The sequence below is a fragment of the Lagenorhynchus albirostris genome, chromosome 1 (genome assembly GCF_949774975.1).
Source record: "Lagenorhynchus albirostris chromosome 1, mLagAlb1.1, whole genome shotgun sequence".
NCBI lineage: Eukaryota > Metazoa > Chordata > Mammalia > Artiodactyla > Delphinidae > Lagenorhynchus > Lagenorhynchus albirostris.
The window spans coordinates 192,209,713-192,227,218 of NC_083095.1; the positions used below are offsets into that span (position 1 = coordinate 192,209,713).

General features: G+C 41.7%; 1 protein-coding gene across 1 annotated transcript in view; it reads left to right on the plus strand.

Moving 5' to 3' along the window:
- Positions 1–17,506, plus strand: part of MKX (mohawk homeobox) — a 60,111-nt gene that overhangs the window by 487 nt on the left and 42,118 nt on the right. Inside the window, exons 2-4 of the mRNA XM_060121874.1 lie at positions 1,430–1,589; positions 9,640–9,793; positions 10,223–10,558. Coding sequence (XP_059977857.1) covers positions 1,430–1,589; positions 9,640–9,793; positions 10,223–10,558 — 650 coding nt within the window. The remainder of the gene's footprint in view (positions 1–1,429; positions 1,590–9,639; positions 9,794–10,222; positions 10,559–17,506) is intronic.

The following is a 17,506-nucleotide window of genomic DNA, read 5'->3' on the forward strand; positions in this document are numbered from 1 at the left end:
ACCGCGGGTGCTGACGCGCGGCCGCTGGGGAGGCAGAAAGGGCTGAGCGGGACGCACGGGCGCAGAGCAGGGCCAAGCAGTCGGGGCTCCCCCCCCCGCCCCCTCAGGTCAGGCCAGCCCCGTGGGCTTCCCCCCTTGTGTCACGACAGGGCCTTGCATCGGCCAAGGTGTTGGGAAGGTCGGCCCTCCGCAGGATGCCCCGGACGCGCGCGCGTCTCGGCGGGGCCCGCCGCGAGCCCGGGGGGGGGGGGGGCGCGGGCCTGCCGGGCCGGGTTTCGGTTTAGCGACCTGAGGGGCTGCGGGGGTGGGGTGGGCGGGGGCGAGAGCTCGCGGGACACCAGCGGCTCCGGCTGCGGAGGAGGGCCGCCTGTAGCCCCGCCACGTCCCGCGGCTCCGGGAGCGCCCCGCGGGGGGAGGGGCGGCCGTCCTGGCCGGTCCACCTGGAAGATTGCATCAGCTGCTTGTTGTTGCTGGTTAGGGAAATAAAGATTAGGTTTCGTCAAAATGTTACTACCAGTCCTCACGGATGGAATTGCATTTCAAAGTGTTTAAAGAGGCAGAAGTCCCGGAGGCTGCGGCGCAGGCGCGCGAGCCTCGCGGAGTGGCTGGGCGCGCGGGCGGCGGCGCGGCGACACCTCGCGGAGCCGCTGGGGAGCGCAGCGCCGAGGCCCGGCTCCCGGCTGCTTCCCGCCCTTCCTCGGAATATGCTTCTCCCGGGGTCTTTTTACGTTACCCCGTGGGACAGACCTTCCATACTTTTAAGCTCGCCCTTTTGTCGTGAAAAGCTCCCTACAGTGTTTTGGGTTTTTTCTTTCCGCTTTTTCGTGTGTGTTTTTGTTTTCGGTTCTGCATTTTTCCTCCACAAACCCCTTCTTGGAAAGCTTCCCCTTTACACGAGGATCAAAGGGTACAGGGGAGAGCTTGAAGAGAACCAGGGCAGCGGGGCGGCCATCACCCCTTGCTTTGTTCCCAACGTCCAGTGGGCGACGGGAAGCCCCGAGCGGCGGGCAAGAGTCCCTGAAAGAACATTCGAGAGCCGGCCGCAGCCACTACTCATCCCCTGAGGCCAGGGCCCCTGGAGGGCGCGGCGCAGGCGGGCGAGGGACGGTGCCGGCCCTGCTGCGCAGGTCTGTGGCTTGAATAACAAAAGAGCTTCCCTCAGATCACCTAAACCTCTAACTTCTGGCTTCAGGATTTCCCCCTTTTCCATATAAACCTGGCGGCCTTCGCCGCCCCACGCCCGTCCTGTGCCACCCGGGCCGGCCCCGCGCGCCCTGACCCTGTGCGCCTCCCACCCCTGCCTGGCCTCCGCGTCCGGGCGCGCGGGGCCGGGGTCGACCGGGCTGAAGCGCGTGCGGACCCGGGGGCCCGGCGGGCGGCGCTCGGCCGGCGCGGCTCACCGGGAACCCCTCCTCTCCCGGTGTCCCAGGGTCCGGCAGAATGGCGGGAAGGTGAGGCACAAGCGGCAGGCCCTGCAGGACATGGCGCGGCCCCTCAAGCAGTGGCTGTACGAGCACCGCGACAACCCGTACCCCACCAAGACGGAGAAGATTCTCCTGGCGCTCGGCTCGCAGATGACGCTAGTGCAGGTAATCGGGGCCCACGAGCCCCGACCCTCCCTCGGCGAGGCTGAGCGGCGGCCCTGCGCCTCCCGCCGCTGGGCACGGGTGGGCCGAGACCGGCCGTCCGGACGCTGCCGCCGCTCTGCCTGAGGCTGGTGCGGGGCGGGCCCGGGGCCGGAGCGGTGGTCTGGGGAGTTGCTGCGTCTCCGACCGTCCTCCGGAGGCTTGGCGCAGCAGGGGTCGTGTGGCGCTTGCTAAGGAGGGCAGGGCAAAGGCGAGCGCGGAGCTCGTGCACGCGGCGGTGGCTCCGGCGGGCACTACCCCGCAGTGATTTGCGTCGGGGTCGCCCGAGGGCTCGTTAAAACACACGCTGCCGCCGCCCCCCACCCAGCCCGGAGTTCGCAGGAGGCCCTGGCTGGGGACGGTGCTTTGTATTTCTAACACGTTCTTGGGGTGATGCGTAAGCTGCTGGCCGCACCACACTTTGAAAACCAGGCAGAAGGGCACCCCACATTGGGGCCCCATGTTAAAGGTCAAGTTACAGGGTACCTTTCAAGTTGACCGCTCCTGACAGAGCTAGTAGGTGGGCTGGAAGGGCCAGAAGCGGGTTTGTGAGGTTTTTCCTTTTTAAGAGGCACCCTGGGCCTTAGCTAGACTCCACGCGGCTTTGCTGGCGGTATCTTTGTCCTTGGGTTAAGGGGCAGATCTCAGATGGCGGGTACCTGGTCAAGTGCATAGGGGCGGCCTAAGCTTGCTCCATTTCTAGCGAGCAGTACTGCTGTGCACAGGTTTCCCTCCGTGGCGGCACCTGATGCTCGCAAAACCCGGTGAGGTAGAGCACGTGTTGTCAGCCTTTCGCAGGTGATGTAACCAAGGCAGGAGAAGGCTGTGTTGAGGGGTAGAGGTGGGCCTGGAAACGCCGCGGGTCCATACCACGTGCTCTGGCCGGCACACCAGTTTCCTTTCATAAATGCAGTGACGTGAACTTTCATGCGTGCAGGCAGAGCAGATTCACTCAGAAAGAGGAGAGGAGGTGCTACGTGAGCTGAGAAGTCGCGTCCGTTGCAGTAGCACTGCATCACTGCATTTGTGAAACTTTGGTCGTTCTATGATGGGTATAGTAAGTGAGAACCCCAAAGTAACAGGGAACGTTTAACTACTAGATAACATAAAAATTGCTTTCCAGAGTATTTAAGATTATCATTTTAGGAATTACTAGAAAGTTGGACGAAGCATGAAAATTGACTTGTACTCAGACTTATTAAAACTGTAATAAGCATTTTTCTGCTTGTTTTCAGAATACAGTTGTAGAGAAAAACAAACATCTCTTCTGCTTTATATTACGAGGCAATAGTATTAATGGTGATTTGCTGCGGCGCTGGAGGGGAAAATTAATTTAGTGTTCTTGGCCTAATATCTGTTTAACACAAAACTATGAACTTTCAGTGATTTTCACAAGTAGTTTTTAAATAAGTAATTTCAGCCAGAAAAACTTAAGAAAATAAATGCATACATTCAAATTCGACTTTAAACTGGTATGCTATTTATTTTCAAAATACACTAATTTATAGAGCTATTTAAATAGTTCACTCTGATGTCAACAGTAAAATATTAACTTATTGATTACATAGTTCCATGTTTAATACTTGCCATTCTTTCAGACAAAAAGCAACAAATGTTTATGGCATATTTAGGACATTTTTAGCTACGAAAAGTATTATTTGGCATTAGCAGAGACATTTAAATTTTCACCTGTGGTAGTTTTTCTGAGTTGCAATACAAGTAGCTGTCATTCTAATACAGAATCAAATTATTCTCTACCTGTAATGATAGTTCAAATACAAATAATTCTTTTTGCGTTAAGATCTTGGTAAGACTATTGCATTTTTCTAATTTACATGACGTTTTTGTTCATGTAATGAAAATCTTTCCCATTATATTTTCTCTCACACTAGTCTTCAAATAAAAATGCATGCAAATATGTAATTTTTAAATGGGGCAAAGAAAGGTAATTATTTATAATTATAATTGATACCTATTTAATGATTTCCAAGTTTTATAATAAATGAAGTTGGTTTCTGGAACTTTAAAGTGATAAATGGAAAAAATCAAACGTATAGAATAACCAAGGGACCCTTATATACCATTCAGGTTGGGTCCACCTCTTCTCCATTAGGCACAACGGAATGTCTGTGTAAGAAAAAATATATATATTTATGAATATAAGGGGTTTGTATAAGTCAGACATTTACTAAACATCCAAAGCAAATTCTGACGCTGTGGAAACCAAATAAATTATGTCAATACATTTCACTTCTGGGGGAAAAATATCGAGCTGTGATCTGAATAAAGCTTTTGAGCCCTGCAAATTAGACCCCTGTTTCATGAATCAGGTTCTCCCAGTGAATAAATTTCTCCTGTGGAGTCAGCCTTCTTGAGAAGAGTGATCATGTCTTATTCATCTTCATCCTCCCGTTTCACCCCAGCCCAGTACTTTCCATATAGTAAACTCTTCATACATGTTTGCAGACTGAATAGGTTCTCACTGGGGAATACTACTGTAATCACCATGTGACTTCCCCAAACATATTGTGGAAAACTGGAGAATGTCTTGAAATCAGACTAAGATATTCTAGTTTTAAAATCCATCTCACTGTAGGGAGCACACAGAGGGCAGCTCGTTAACTTTAATGGTACATGTTCTACAGAACAAGCATATAACTCACCTTATTATTTTTAGTATATCTGGAAATATGTCATATTTTATGTCAATAGACAAATATGGAGGGTTTCCCATATTTCTAGCTCCAGTCTCTATTTCTTGTTTATTATAATACCTCTTGTCTCTGCTTCTCATAATTTATATTAATAAGTTGTCAGCATAATTACTTTATTCCTTAACTACAAGAGTGTCTTTTATTTTTGAACATTTCTTTTACCCTTCATATTTCCCTTTTGGTTGTGTGTCAAGCTATCAAACCTTTCATAAGCAGTACTTTTGCCTTATTTTGCTACTCTGAAGGGTGTAAAACTTGGTCAGCAATCTCCATTAAGCCTGGAAACAGAATGCTGAAGCTTTAATGAGGGAATTTTTTAGGACCACAGAAGTAACTTTTTCTGATAAACAGAAGCTCTAAGGACATTAATCAACACTACATTTTGTTCATTCCTGACAGATGAGGCAGAGAGAGGTATTTCTGCAGCTTTCTTTTTTTTCTACTCACTAGACTTAGCAACTTGTCTTAATTTATTATAACTGTTTGCATTATTAATCTGCCATCTTCCTACTAAGATATAAGCATTTTTATAAAATTAACAGGAAGATGATATGTGTGTGTGTGTGTTTTCACTTTAACCAACCGAAATACTCCATTTTGCTTGGTTTCTGTGACTGACCGTTGTTCAAACATTATAAAAATATACTCTCTACTCTCAAAATATAACTAGAATAACAGTGTGGAATAACAGATATGCGACTGGGGCTTTGTATTACTGTAGGATATGGAGCTTACTCAGGGAATAATTGCCCCTGAAGAAGTTTTTTAAAAGAAGGGCAGATGGGGGCTGTACCTGGTTTCAATATTTCCCATTGTTTATGTGTATATATTTAAAATATATTTATGTTTTTTTCTGGATTATAATAGTGGAATGATTATTTTTATGATCACATTACAGCGTGCAATGCAAGTGGAGTTTGAGACTACATTTTAGTGATTGGATGTTAATGCTCCCTTTTCTTACAGTAGAAGTTTCCAGTTCCTGTGACACAGCCATGTACCATTTGGTTAAATCTGGGGTGTTGCAAGATTTTGCCCCTGTGTTGACATAGCTTTTGCTTGGTATGGAGTGCTTCTGCTGAGATGTGTGTGTACTTATCAGCTGCAAGAATTATGGCTACTGTTAAATATTCAACAAAATCTCAGATTGGTCCTTCTACGTTATTCCCAGTGTCAGACTACATGGTGTAGAAGTGAGGTGTTCGATATTTCAGTTGAATGACTGAATCTGCGTTGTTAATTCTGTGTGTTCAAAGGTGGACAGATGCCAGAGTATCCCCTTGGGTTTACTATAATGATTGCTCTGCCAGTGTGATGAATGTAAACACGGCTGCGTAGGATGAAAGCTACTGAGCTTTCTCTTCCAGCTTCTAGATATTTTGTTCTCTAAGCTTTCGCTATAAAATGCAGTGTTTTTAAAGCTCTGAGTTTGACGTTAAAATGCTGTTGCAGAACCTGTCCTTGGTAAGGAGGCCTGTTTCATGTAAAATAGAATTTCAAAAGAATTTGAATGATAACCTGAAGGAATCCATAGTAAGTTAAAGGTAGAGCATTTGAGCTGGTGCTTTTTTACCTTCAGTGAAACGGATGGCATTTGCATCACTTCATCAGGAAAAAACTTGTGAGCTGATACTCGTGCAGATTTGTTCACCAACTATTGTCTGCTGTTTGCATGACTTAACACAAGAAGATATTCAACACCCCTGACTATATCCAGCCCTTAGGTTGTACTGTAAGTTGCTGATAATAAAACACTGGCAGAGTAAATGTATTAGTAGGTTGGGTGCCGGTCAAACTTACGAAATCAGTTTAGAAATAGCCTGTTAGACACCATCAAACCTTTATGGAAAATCTTCTGATGTATAATTAATAAACTCTGTTAAGAGCTATGAGTATACAAAACGTAAAAAATGATACGCCTCCTATATATGAAAAGCTAGTTAATGCCGCCATGACATTTAAAGGTCCCTATTTTTGTATGTTAGAATTATAAGTATATTGATTGTTTTTAAAATTTGAAGTCCATCGCATTTTAATAAAAATATGAAGAGTTTCATAAGAATTGGATTTTACACTATGTGGTACTGTGTGTTGCTTGTATTAAGAGTTAAGGTCGGGGACTTCCCTGGCGATCCAGTGGTTAAGACTTCGCCTTCCAATGCAGGGGGTGCGGGTTCGATACCTGGTGGCGGAGCTAAGATCCCACAGGCCTCGCGGCCACAAAACCGAAACATAAAATGAAGCCATATTGTAACAAATTCAATAAAGACTTTAAAAAAAAGTGTTAAGGTCAGTTAAGATTTAAGATTAGCCTCTGAATTACATGATGTTTAGTAAAGAAAGTAACAAAAAAAGTTTGGGAGTTGGATTCTAATAAATATAAGTGACATAGGCATGGGGGAAGTTGCAGGCTGTCCTCTGTGTGCAAAAGGAACAGAGAAGGACATAAAACACCTCTCTGATTGCTGAAGGGAGTAGTGGTCAGGAGAAGATAGGTTGGTACCAACCATAAAGGAGATGAATGAACACTTTTTAGGGGAGCATGGATGACATTCACAGATCTTAATTTTCAGAGTTGGCAAGGATGTCAGGAACCATGAAGTTCTGAAAAGATGAATGAGTTATGTAAACTCACACAGCCTGTTTTTGGCTAAGTCAGAACAGGAAACCAGGTCTCCTTCCATTATACCACAGTTAGAGGATGACAGGACATGCATGAAGATGTGAAGACGTTAAGTAAGTAATTAAATCATAACGGTGCACCAACACTTGAATTTGATGATGGTTGTTAAGATCCATTCAAGTGGATAGAATGGAAGATAGGGAAGTTCGAAAAAATTCTGTTCTAAAATTCCCAGTTGGTACTCATGAGGACATGGGCGAACATTTTGGCCATGCCTTGGAGAATAGAGGGAGGTTTGAGAGGAAATGGGCCAGGCATTTCATGCTTCCATAGTGCAGGTTCACCCATGTATCATAGTTAATCACGTGTAGCTCTTCACTTTTAGTCCTTCTGTGTGTGCAGGGCACAAAGTTTATTCATTCCTAGCACTTAATATCATGGCTAAAGCACAGGAGCTACTCAGTATGTGTTTGCTGAATGAACAGTCCCAGAAGTTGTCTGTAGAGGTTGGAGGAGACAGAGAATTCAAAGTCAGACTAAACCCTAGTAATAATAGCACAGCTTGGCAGGAAGAGGGGTTGGTGGAGCCGAAGGCTTCTGAAGTGCCGTGGTGAGATATTACACCACTGCACATAAATTTGAGGACAGTTATCATTGCTTAAGACACAAAGGGAGGTAACACTGAATATATATTATATATGATATGGTTTGTGCATATATAAACTGGGGAAGACTACCATGTTTTACCCATGGGGGAAAAAAAATTATAGTTTTGGTTTTTTTTTTAATGTAGGATTCACCACAGGTTCATTCAATAATTAAGGCTTGAGTAATGTGCAAAAGTTGTGTATTTATAGTATAAATTTAAAAAAGAAAAAAAAATTCCAGTGCAAGCATCACCACACAAACCATTAATGTGCTGTGGAGTCATGTTATGGAAAAAATTGGTAGAAAAACGTAATCCTCTTTCCACTTTTCATCCTTTTCAAGGCAAGTATTGGCCTTTCATGTTTTTAATATATATATTCTGATGGTAGCTTGATGTTTAAAAAGAAATGTCAAGTGACATTTTAGCCTCTAGAAATCCAGTAGCACCTTAAACAAAAACAATGGAACTAACCTTGTTTTGCAGTGTTCATTTCTTTGCCATCACCTATTTGGAAGCACTAGATTTTTAGCTTAAAGCTGGGTATTATTTGGCTTTTTTCTCTCTCTCTGCTTGTCTGATTGCTCTGTCTCTGACTGTTTTGCCAGCTCCTACCTCCTTAATTGCTGGAGGTTTCCAGGGTTTGGTCCTTGACCCTCTTTGCATTCTGTCTGCTCTCACAGCTTCAGCTCTCACCTTTGTGCATTTGACCCAAATCTGATCTTCCTTGCCCTTAGATCTCAGATGCCATTTTTATTTTCTTGCTGCACATTTCACCTGTATGCTTTTCTAGTATCTCAAACTAAACATTCCCAAACCAAAGGCATCATGTCACCCTCAAACAATTCTACTTTCTCAAATTGGCACTATCTTCTCTTCTTACACAAGTTTGATAACTCAAGGGCATCTCTTTCTTCCTTCTTAGTTACCTACCACAGTGTCTCGGGAATTTGACTTATATTTGTTCCCATGTCTTCTTTGTTGGAAACACACTTCCCTACCCATTATCCCTGACCTAGTCCTTCAAAATCTAGCTTAAATTCTTCATGAAGTCATGAGTCACATCAAAGTAACCCCTCCTTCGTTGCACCTGTAACATTATATTTTAATGTGTCTTAAGCCATTTATCACATTCTTTCCTATATTAGTTATTTGTTTTTTTATTGAAGTAAGTTGGTTTACAATGTGTTAATTACTGCTGTACAGCAAAGTGATTCAGTTATACATATATATATACAAACACACACACACACGCACGCACACACATAGATATTCTTTTTTGTTATATTCTTTTCCATTACGGTTTATCACAGGATATTGCATATACTTCTCTGTGCTCTATAGTAGGACCTTGTTGTTTATCCATCCTGTATATAAAAACTCACATCAGCTCATCCCAAACTCCCAGTCCATCCCTCCCCCAAACCCCTGCCCCTTCGCAACCACCAGTCTGTTCCCCATGTCTGTGATTCTGTTTCATAGTTAGGTTCATTTGTGTCATATTTTGGATTCCACATATAAATGATATCATATGGTATTTGTCTTTCTTTTTCTGATGTACTTCAGTTAGTATGATAATCTCTAGGTCCATCATGTTGATGCAAATGGCATTATTTCATTCTTTTTTATGGCTGAGTAATATTCCATTGTATATATGTACCACATCTTCTTTATCTATTCATCTGTTGATGGATATTTAGGTTACTTTCATGTCTTGGCTGTTGTGAGTAGATACTAGAGTTATTTGTGTACTCTCCTACCTTTCTTACTAGACTGAAAATTTTATGGCAAAGCCCTTCAATATTTTTTTTGTTCCCAGAATACAGTTAGTGCTCATTCTGTGTAGTAAGTGCTCAGCACATTTGTTGAATGAATGAATGAATGAATGGATATAAATGTCCAATACTGTTATGTCATGAAGATATGTAATGATCAGAGATTATGAGAGAGGCTTAGGTCCTTTCTGGGAAAGTAATTGTAGGATGGGTAATTTTTTTATGGTGTGTTAATTGAGAAATAAAACTTTTTTAGGTGTCAAATTGGTTTGCTAATGCAAGACGTCGGCTTAAGAATACTGTTCGACAGCCAGATTTAAGCTGGGCCTTAAGAATAAAGTTGTACAATAAGTATGTTCAAGGAAACGCTGAGCGGCTGAGTGTAAGCAGTGATGACTCATGTTCTGAAGGTTTGTTAGTATTTTTATCTTGCTTTCTTTGCTCTGCCTTTGTAAGGGGACGTTCACTTCCATTGCTGTTTTTAAGGTTGATCCCACAAAACACGATGGTGCCGTAATGGTTCTTTTTATTGCATGAGGTGGCTTTACTTTTACAATACTGTAAATGAGCAGCCAAATTGTGGCTGCTTCCTCTTGTTCATAGATTTATCATGTGTCAGAATAACATTTTTTGTGAAGTTCACTAAAATTAACATACCAAAGGGAGAGATTATATAGATTCCTGCTTTCCTTTGCCTAAAAATTAATCTTAACTATCAAAGATAATTTTATACACTTTAAATATTCTTCCTATATATATTTTAAATCACTAAATGTAACAGTTGGGTGGCTGGGGAGAAGTATGTGTAAGTACTACCTGGTGATATTTTTCCCCCTTAGATGGAGAAAATCCTCCACGAAACCACATGAATGAAGAAGGCTATAATAATCCAGTTCACCATCCTGTGATTAAAAGTGAGAGCTCAGTCATAAAAGCTGGAGTGAGGCCAGAGTCACGGGCCAATGAGGACTACGTATCGCCCCCAAAATACAAGAGCAGCTTGTTGAATCGTTACCTTAACGACTCTTTGAGACACGTCATGGTCACAAATGCTGCCATGATGGGAAAGACAAGGCAGAGAAACCATTCAGGATCTTTTAGTTCCAATGAATTTGAGGAGGAATTGGTATCTCCCTCATCGTCAGAAACCGAAGGCAATTTCGTCTATCGCACAGGTAAGTCTGTGCTTTTCGTGATACCTTGTTTGAAACAGAATTAAAGCTGCAGCAGAGGGCTTTCTTTTGACAGGTGTAAAGGCATAATTTTTATTGCTTGTGCATGAGATTATGTACATATGGCCTATAATTCAGTTTGAAAGCTTTCATTTTGTTCTTAATTAGCAGATACGCTTGTTAGTAGATGATGGTTTACTGGGAAGTTTTCATCCTTAATAAAAATTTTTAATCTTAGTGATAAACATTCTTAGAGGAGATATGTATTGGCTTTATGAATAAAGCATAATGGAGGAATGTCCCAGATTATAACCAGCCATGCAGATACTCTGTACTCCATCTTTTCTCTTAAGTTCTTTGCTTGCTTATAGTGATGGAAAATGAACACAGAGTAGCATGGGTGCCAAGACGTTTGTGAAGGAAACGTGGCTTAAATTCCTTTGGAAATCTTACTTTTATTCCTGAAACGCACAAGTAGGGCTGTAAGTAGCTTTGAAAGTTTTGCTTTTAGTCCGGAAAGAGTGAATCAATTTCTACGTGTCCACAACTTTCAGATGGAGTGGCAAGTTTGGTAAAATTTTCTGTCTTGACTTCAGTGCTTCGTTACAAAGGATTGTGTGCCCTACATCTGGTGTAGGTAGACTCCGGGTCCTGAAAATGCCAGGCAGTGAGATTTAGAAATGTTACCCCTGGAATTGGTAACTTCAGGGGGCATGCAGCTCAGCCACATTATGTCACAGATAAGAAAGCCCCGACCAAGGAGACGCAGCGAGTTACTCTTCTCCAGATCGGTGGTGGTGTAGCTGAGCCTGCACAAGAGGTTGGAGGAGCCTAACTACTGCCAGACGACTGTTACCGCTACTGTTACACATATTGCCACCAGTCATTTATTGAATAGTTGTGATATGCTAGGTTCTACGCAATACTACACAAGTACTACTGCATTTAGTCCTTATAACATCAAGGAGCTTGATATGTGAACAGTAGAGCTTTATAAAGAAATTTAAAGTTGGTCTGTTTAATATATCCTTAAGGTTATTTAGCCAGATATCTGATTTTTAAGTGTCTACAAATATGTACAAGATCTGTGAGGATTCAGAGGAAATCTCAATACATTTTGGACTTCATCTCATTTTCTGTTTGTATCTCCAACTCCAACAATGAAAACAACTCCAAACACTCAGAAATACATAGCCTTGTAAATAATAAATTGGGTCTCGAAAGAAGTAAAAGATGCAATAAAAGATAATTTAGCCAATAATGAAAAATTTAGAACTATCTACTAATACCTAACTGACAGAACTTGTAAGTAATTCAGAATGTTTTGAGAAAAAGGAAAATAAACCAAGTCATTCAAGTAGAAATAATTGAAAAAGAATAAACAGAAAACAAAAAGTGGTAAAATGGAAGCTGAAAAATAGATAAAAATCAAGAGTTGGCTCTTTGAAGTCAGTAGTAAAAACACTCAAGCAGGGGCTTCCCTGGTGGCGCAGTGGTTGGGAGTCCGCCTGCCGATGCAGGGGACGTGGGTTCGTGCCCTGGTCTGGGAGGATCCTGCGTGCTGCGGAGCGGCTGGGCCCGTGGGCCATGGCCGCTGAGCCTGCGCGTCCGGAGCCTGTGCTCTGCAACGGGAGAGGCCCGCGTATCGCAAAAAAAAACCTCAAGCAAAAATGAACACAAATTGAAGTTGGAAATAAGAAAGGATATAGCAATCATTATATAGTTATTAAACAAAAAATATTTTTAAAAATTATAAAGTACTATGCACAATTGTTTGACAGTATACTGTATGCAAATGTATGGATGAAGTGAATTGCTATTATCCACACAAATTAAATTATTAATTCATAATAAGAAAAGGTTTAAATGACCACTAATGCAGGAAAAATTAAGGTTTTTAGTAAACTCAGTTCCCAAAACACTTGATAGATAACTTGGTAGATCCATTGGATTTTTTTTCAAACTTTGAAGAAATAATTAATTCCTATGCTTTATACATTTTTCTGGAACATATAAAAGCATGGGAAGTATCCCAACTTTTAAAAGTGTAAATGTTATCCTAATCCCAAACCAGATCAAGATAGCATAAAACTCAAAATTTTTATTTGTACTACTGATACTGACTATGAAACAACATGCGAAATATTGTAAGTTTAAGTGAAAAAATTTTAATTGTGGATACACTGAGTATAATTATGACAAGTGTGTATGGACAAAAACAAGAAAGATAAAAACAATGAAAATTACAATTTGATGAGGGGGTGTAATTGAAGGACCGTTGTTTAAAATTTTTTTTCTTGTAAATTTATGTTGCCCAGTAAAAACAAGGTCACGTGCCTATGAAATTTCCCCAGTGTGTTGGGTCTTCTGAAAATCCATGCTCTTTTCCAAGGTGACAAAATGTAAAGTCAAAGAGGGACTAGCATGCCTGTATATTGATGCTTTTCGAAGTGAAGTAGCTTGGCCATGTATTTTTATTAAAGCATTCCAACTGCACTTGGTCCGTGTCATGGACTATTCACTTGCCAAATTCTAGTTTTAAATCAAACCTATCTTTTAGTTATGCAAGCAATGAGATGGCAGCCTAGACACGTAAACTTCTGGATTTGCGTGCATATGTATAAGCTTAAAAAGAACAGAATACAATTTTGGGGTTTGTGGATGGAGAATGAGGAAAGACTGGTTGGTCTCAAACTGGTCTACTAAATTTCAGACGAAGACAGGAAATGGCTGTCTTCTGTGGGAATTGAGTGACAATGCTGCTGCAGTTGTATCTGGGTTAGCAGTCATGCATAAGTGGTGGAACAGAGAATTTCAGTAAATACTTTCTGAACAACTGCTTTGGTTTTCTCTGGCATACAGGCTATTCTGAATCCCTTCAGTTCCTTCTGGTTGTATCTTATCTTCCTCATCCAAACAGCAACCTTCTAAGTCTGCTCTCAAACACCATCCCCTCCACCACCCTAGTTCTATAGTAGTACAAAGATTTCGGCTTTAAAATTTTTTTTTTTCAGAAGAGATCACCTTTAAGTACAAGTTATTGGTTTATCTGTGCTGAGAAATCGTATCCGTTTTTCCATCCATTTTTGTAAGACAGCTGCTATCACATGATGCATTTCCCTAAATATAGGGAGTCAAAAGGCCAAGTGAAAGAAAGAGTTGGTGTTTGGAAGGGTAATGTATCACTGAATTTCATTTCACTTGTTAAACTCTAGCAGGGAGAAGTCTGGTAGATTATAAAGCAGTAATCCTAATTGAAGATATTGTTAGACACCATCCAAGTAGGTACAGACATGTTTTTATTGATTTTATGTGGACATTAAATGTTTCTCTCTAGTCTGCAGTCTCCCACAACATGCAGGAAAAAAAGAAAAGATGTTCTTTTTTCAGGGGCATGGTAGACTCTCAGTCAGCATTCTGACAGCAGCAATTATAACATTAGAATTGATCAGAATTATTAAGGTTATTGCTTCGAAATACAGTTAAGTAATACACAAGAAAATCTAGTCACAGAGTGTCATCTGTTGAATGAAGTCACCTAAATTAAAATTACAATCCTCTTCGTCATGTTAGGTTAACGGATGGTAATTTTCAGATATTTGATGGAGGGGGTCTGCTCTCTGAGGTGTCAGGATGAGGACCCTAGCATCATACGTGCCTCCGCTCCTGTTGACCCAGTGTTCAAGTTCCCTAGATGGGGCCATCCGTGAAGGAGCCAGCCGCCATCTGTAGCATCTTCCAGAGTGAGTCCTCACTAGAGGCTTTCCTAACTTGGATTTGAGTTTAATTTACCCTAAGCCAAGCCTATTAAATTTCCTTCTTCAGTGAGGGAGAAAGGAGACATTTCTAAGAAGTATACTTGGTGAGGGGAGTGTCAGGCAAGTCTTGAAGCAGGAAGTGTGAACTTCCCTGCTCTGTTGCTGGCACGAGGACGAGTCCCTATTCTGTTCTTTCTTTTCGCAGCTCACAAATGACCAACTTATAAATGGCTAGTACACTCTAACGGTTACTCTCTGAGCCCCACTGCTTCCCCACTGCTTTATGAATTTATATAATTCATAAATTTACTCTGCTCCCACGAGGCTGAATGTTTCAACTTCATCTTGTTAAACTGCCTAAAATCCCTGTTAATTATACACATCTGGTATAGAAAAACCATATTGGCGGATAGAACTCTTTTCTATGTTAGTGTGAATTAATCAGATTAGCTTCCCCTCCACTTGACTGAGGGTGAATATCCCTGAAGAAATGGAGATTTTTTTTTTTTTTTTTTTTTTTTGGCAGTACACGGGCCTCTCACTGCTGTGGCCTCTCCCGCTGCGGAGCACAGGCTCCGGACGCACAGGCTCAGCGGCCATGGCTCACGGGCCCAGCCGCTCTGCGGCCTGTGGGATCCTCCCGGACCGGGGCACGAACCCGTGTCCCCTGCATCGGCAGGCGGACTCTCAACCACTGAGCCACCAGGGAAGCCCCAGAAATGGAGATTTTGATGGGCAGAAAAAAGTCATTTATTTGGTGCACAGGACTCTTTGGGAGGTGGAGTCCATTTGAATGGCCTGCAAAATGGGGCAAAATGAGGGAACTAGGGATTTTGGTTACTGGGGAAAGACAAACAAGGCAGTAGAAAGTAAATCTGGGAGAATGACAAAAAGCTAAATGCCATTTCCAAATGTTTTTTCTTGGCTAATGATGACCCCGGTGGGTGGTGGAGATGGTCTTTTTTCGTTCTCTTCCTGCACGCTTGTGTACTTTAGAATTTAAACTGGTACTATCAGTAGTAAAAGCCAAGGATGCTCATGAGTTCAGTAAACCATTGGATTAGCCTGGGATTTAACCCTAATTTATAGCACAGCTTCTTTGGCGAAATGGCGCTCTCCATTCTAAACTGCTGACTTCACAGTAAACTTCTGGGACACAAGTCCTTCATGTACGAGGTGCCCTTTCATGCCTTCATACCGCAAACAAAAACGTTCTAGGCTCGCTGGAGCCCTGGGCCTTACTCATCAAAGAAATCGTAGTTTAAGTGAAGCAGAGGAAAGATTTAAAGAACTGCCTTGTCAGATCCTTTTGAACAGTGAATAACCATTCCTAATTTGTTTCATCAGTTTTAGGTGTTTGTGGGTAGCTTAAAGAAAGCTTCATGGTAGTTGACAGAAGGCTTTGTCAAGAGCCAGCTGTCAAGGGTAGCATGGGTTTCTGTGTACATGCTAGTTTCTCTTTGGAATTTTGTTGACCAGTAAGTCGACTTTGGATACTTTCATCTTCTTTTATTTCCCTTTTTGTGCTTGTCACTTCCTTGTTTTTAGTGAAAGATTAAGCTTAGCCCTGTTGGATGATTCCAGACATTCTTTTCCTGGCATGCAAATGACTGTTGATGTACTCCAGCAGAGAATAATAAAACCCTGTATCACCAGCCCAGTTTGTGACATTTAAAGGATACTTGAAAGGTTATCCAATTTTTTGTCCTGTGTCTTTACTGCAGTAATACCTCACCTATCAGATACCATCTGGAAATGAGGTTTTCCACCTAAGTGAAATTTCCAGATAGAAATTTAAGGACCGATTTTAAAAAGATAGACTTTTCTGCTCTCCTAGACTTATAGTATGAAACACAGCATGTGAGGCGTGCCTGAGCATCATCCTCTCTCTTCTCTAAACCTCCTGCTCCTGTTGCTTTTTATGTTTCCACCCTTCAAATCAGTAATTCTAGGATTAACCACAACTGTAAACTTGCTCTCCTGATGCCTTTGAAGAAAGAACGATGTCTTTCTGATAGCCTTTTAAAAAGGGATCTTTCCTAATTACTTATTCCAAAGCAGTAACCTTCGAAATGAGACTTATGGAAATTCTGAGCTTTGGGGAGGCTTGGGGTAGAATTATAAAAACTTAATAAGCATGATATTCTGAACACTATAGATTATTAAATGTTTATCAGTGATGATGATGGCAGAACACATTCACATGGATTATTTCTGAAATGCACATTAGCTTGATCTTTGAAAGTAAATTTTCTTTATGGATTCACTTGCAAAATTTAAATGAAACTGTAAGTGTAAGTGTTCCACCTACTGTTAAAAACTGAGAGATTCATGGCAGACAGAAATAGAAAAAGAGAACACATGTTGGCATAAGCAGTTTGCTGGCTCCTTCAGGGGTTAGTTTTTCATTCACTTTTCTTTGTTTGTTATTTGGTATCATGTGAGAGCCTGAGAAAGTCTATATGTAGAAGCTGAGACTTAACAGCACCATTCAACAACCTGGCTTACAAACAGATCAAAAATATACGGCAGCCTAGCTTAGAAAAAGTACGCATTTTTAGGGCTGTGTTTGATCCTGAGTTTTTTGTCCCTTTATATTGTGTTCCCTCCATGTGGTGCCTTAGAATGACAGCAACACGTTTCAAATTTGTGTGAATATAGACAGATTGCGTCTGAAATGCAGCTGCATCCTATCTCTTCTTTCATGCAGATACTCACTGCCTTGTGTGTATTAAAAGCTCTCCGAGGCCCTGAAATGGTATTTTATTCATTTTTATAGTCCTCCTAGCACCTAATAGTGTCTTTCACGTATTTGCTCCGGAACTGTTTCTCAAGGCAACGAGTTAGTGTTTTCGTGATTTAGTCTGCCTCTTAAATCATGCAAGACATTTTAATGTACATATGTATATGTTGATCTGTGTCTGCGAACATGACAAGGGAAAGGAAATGGTCCTGAATGAGTCGAAATGGGTGAAAAAAAAAAAAGGCAAATGCAAAAAAAGTTAAAACCAGTAGAAAAAAGTAAACAGAATGAAGCTTAAAACTGAGATGTTTAAGAGAGTTGAAATAAAAACTTAGAAAGTATAAAATGAAACTAAACCAATTTTCAAGTTAAAAGAGTGACTTTCAGGAAAATGCAAGGATGATAAATGGAAAAGTTTAGTTGGTTTAAAGAAAATCCACTGAAGAATAA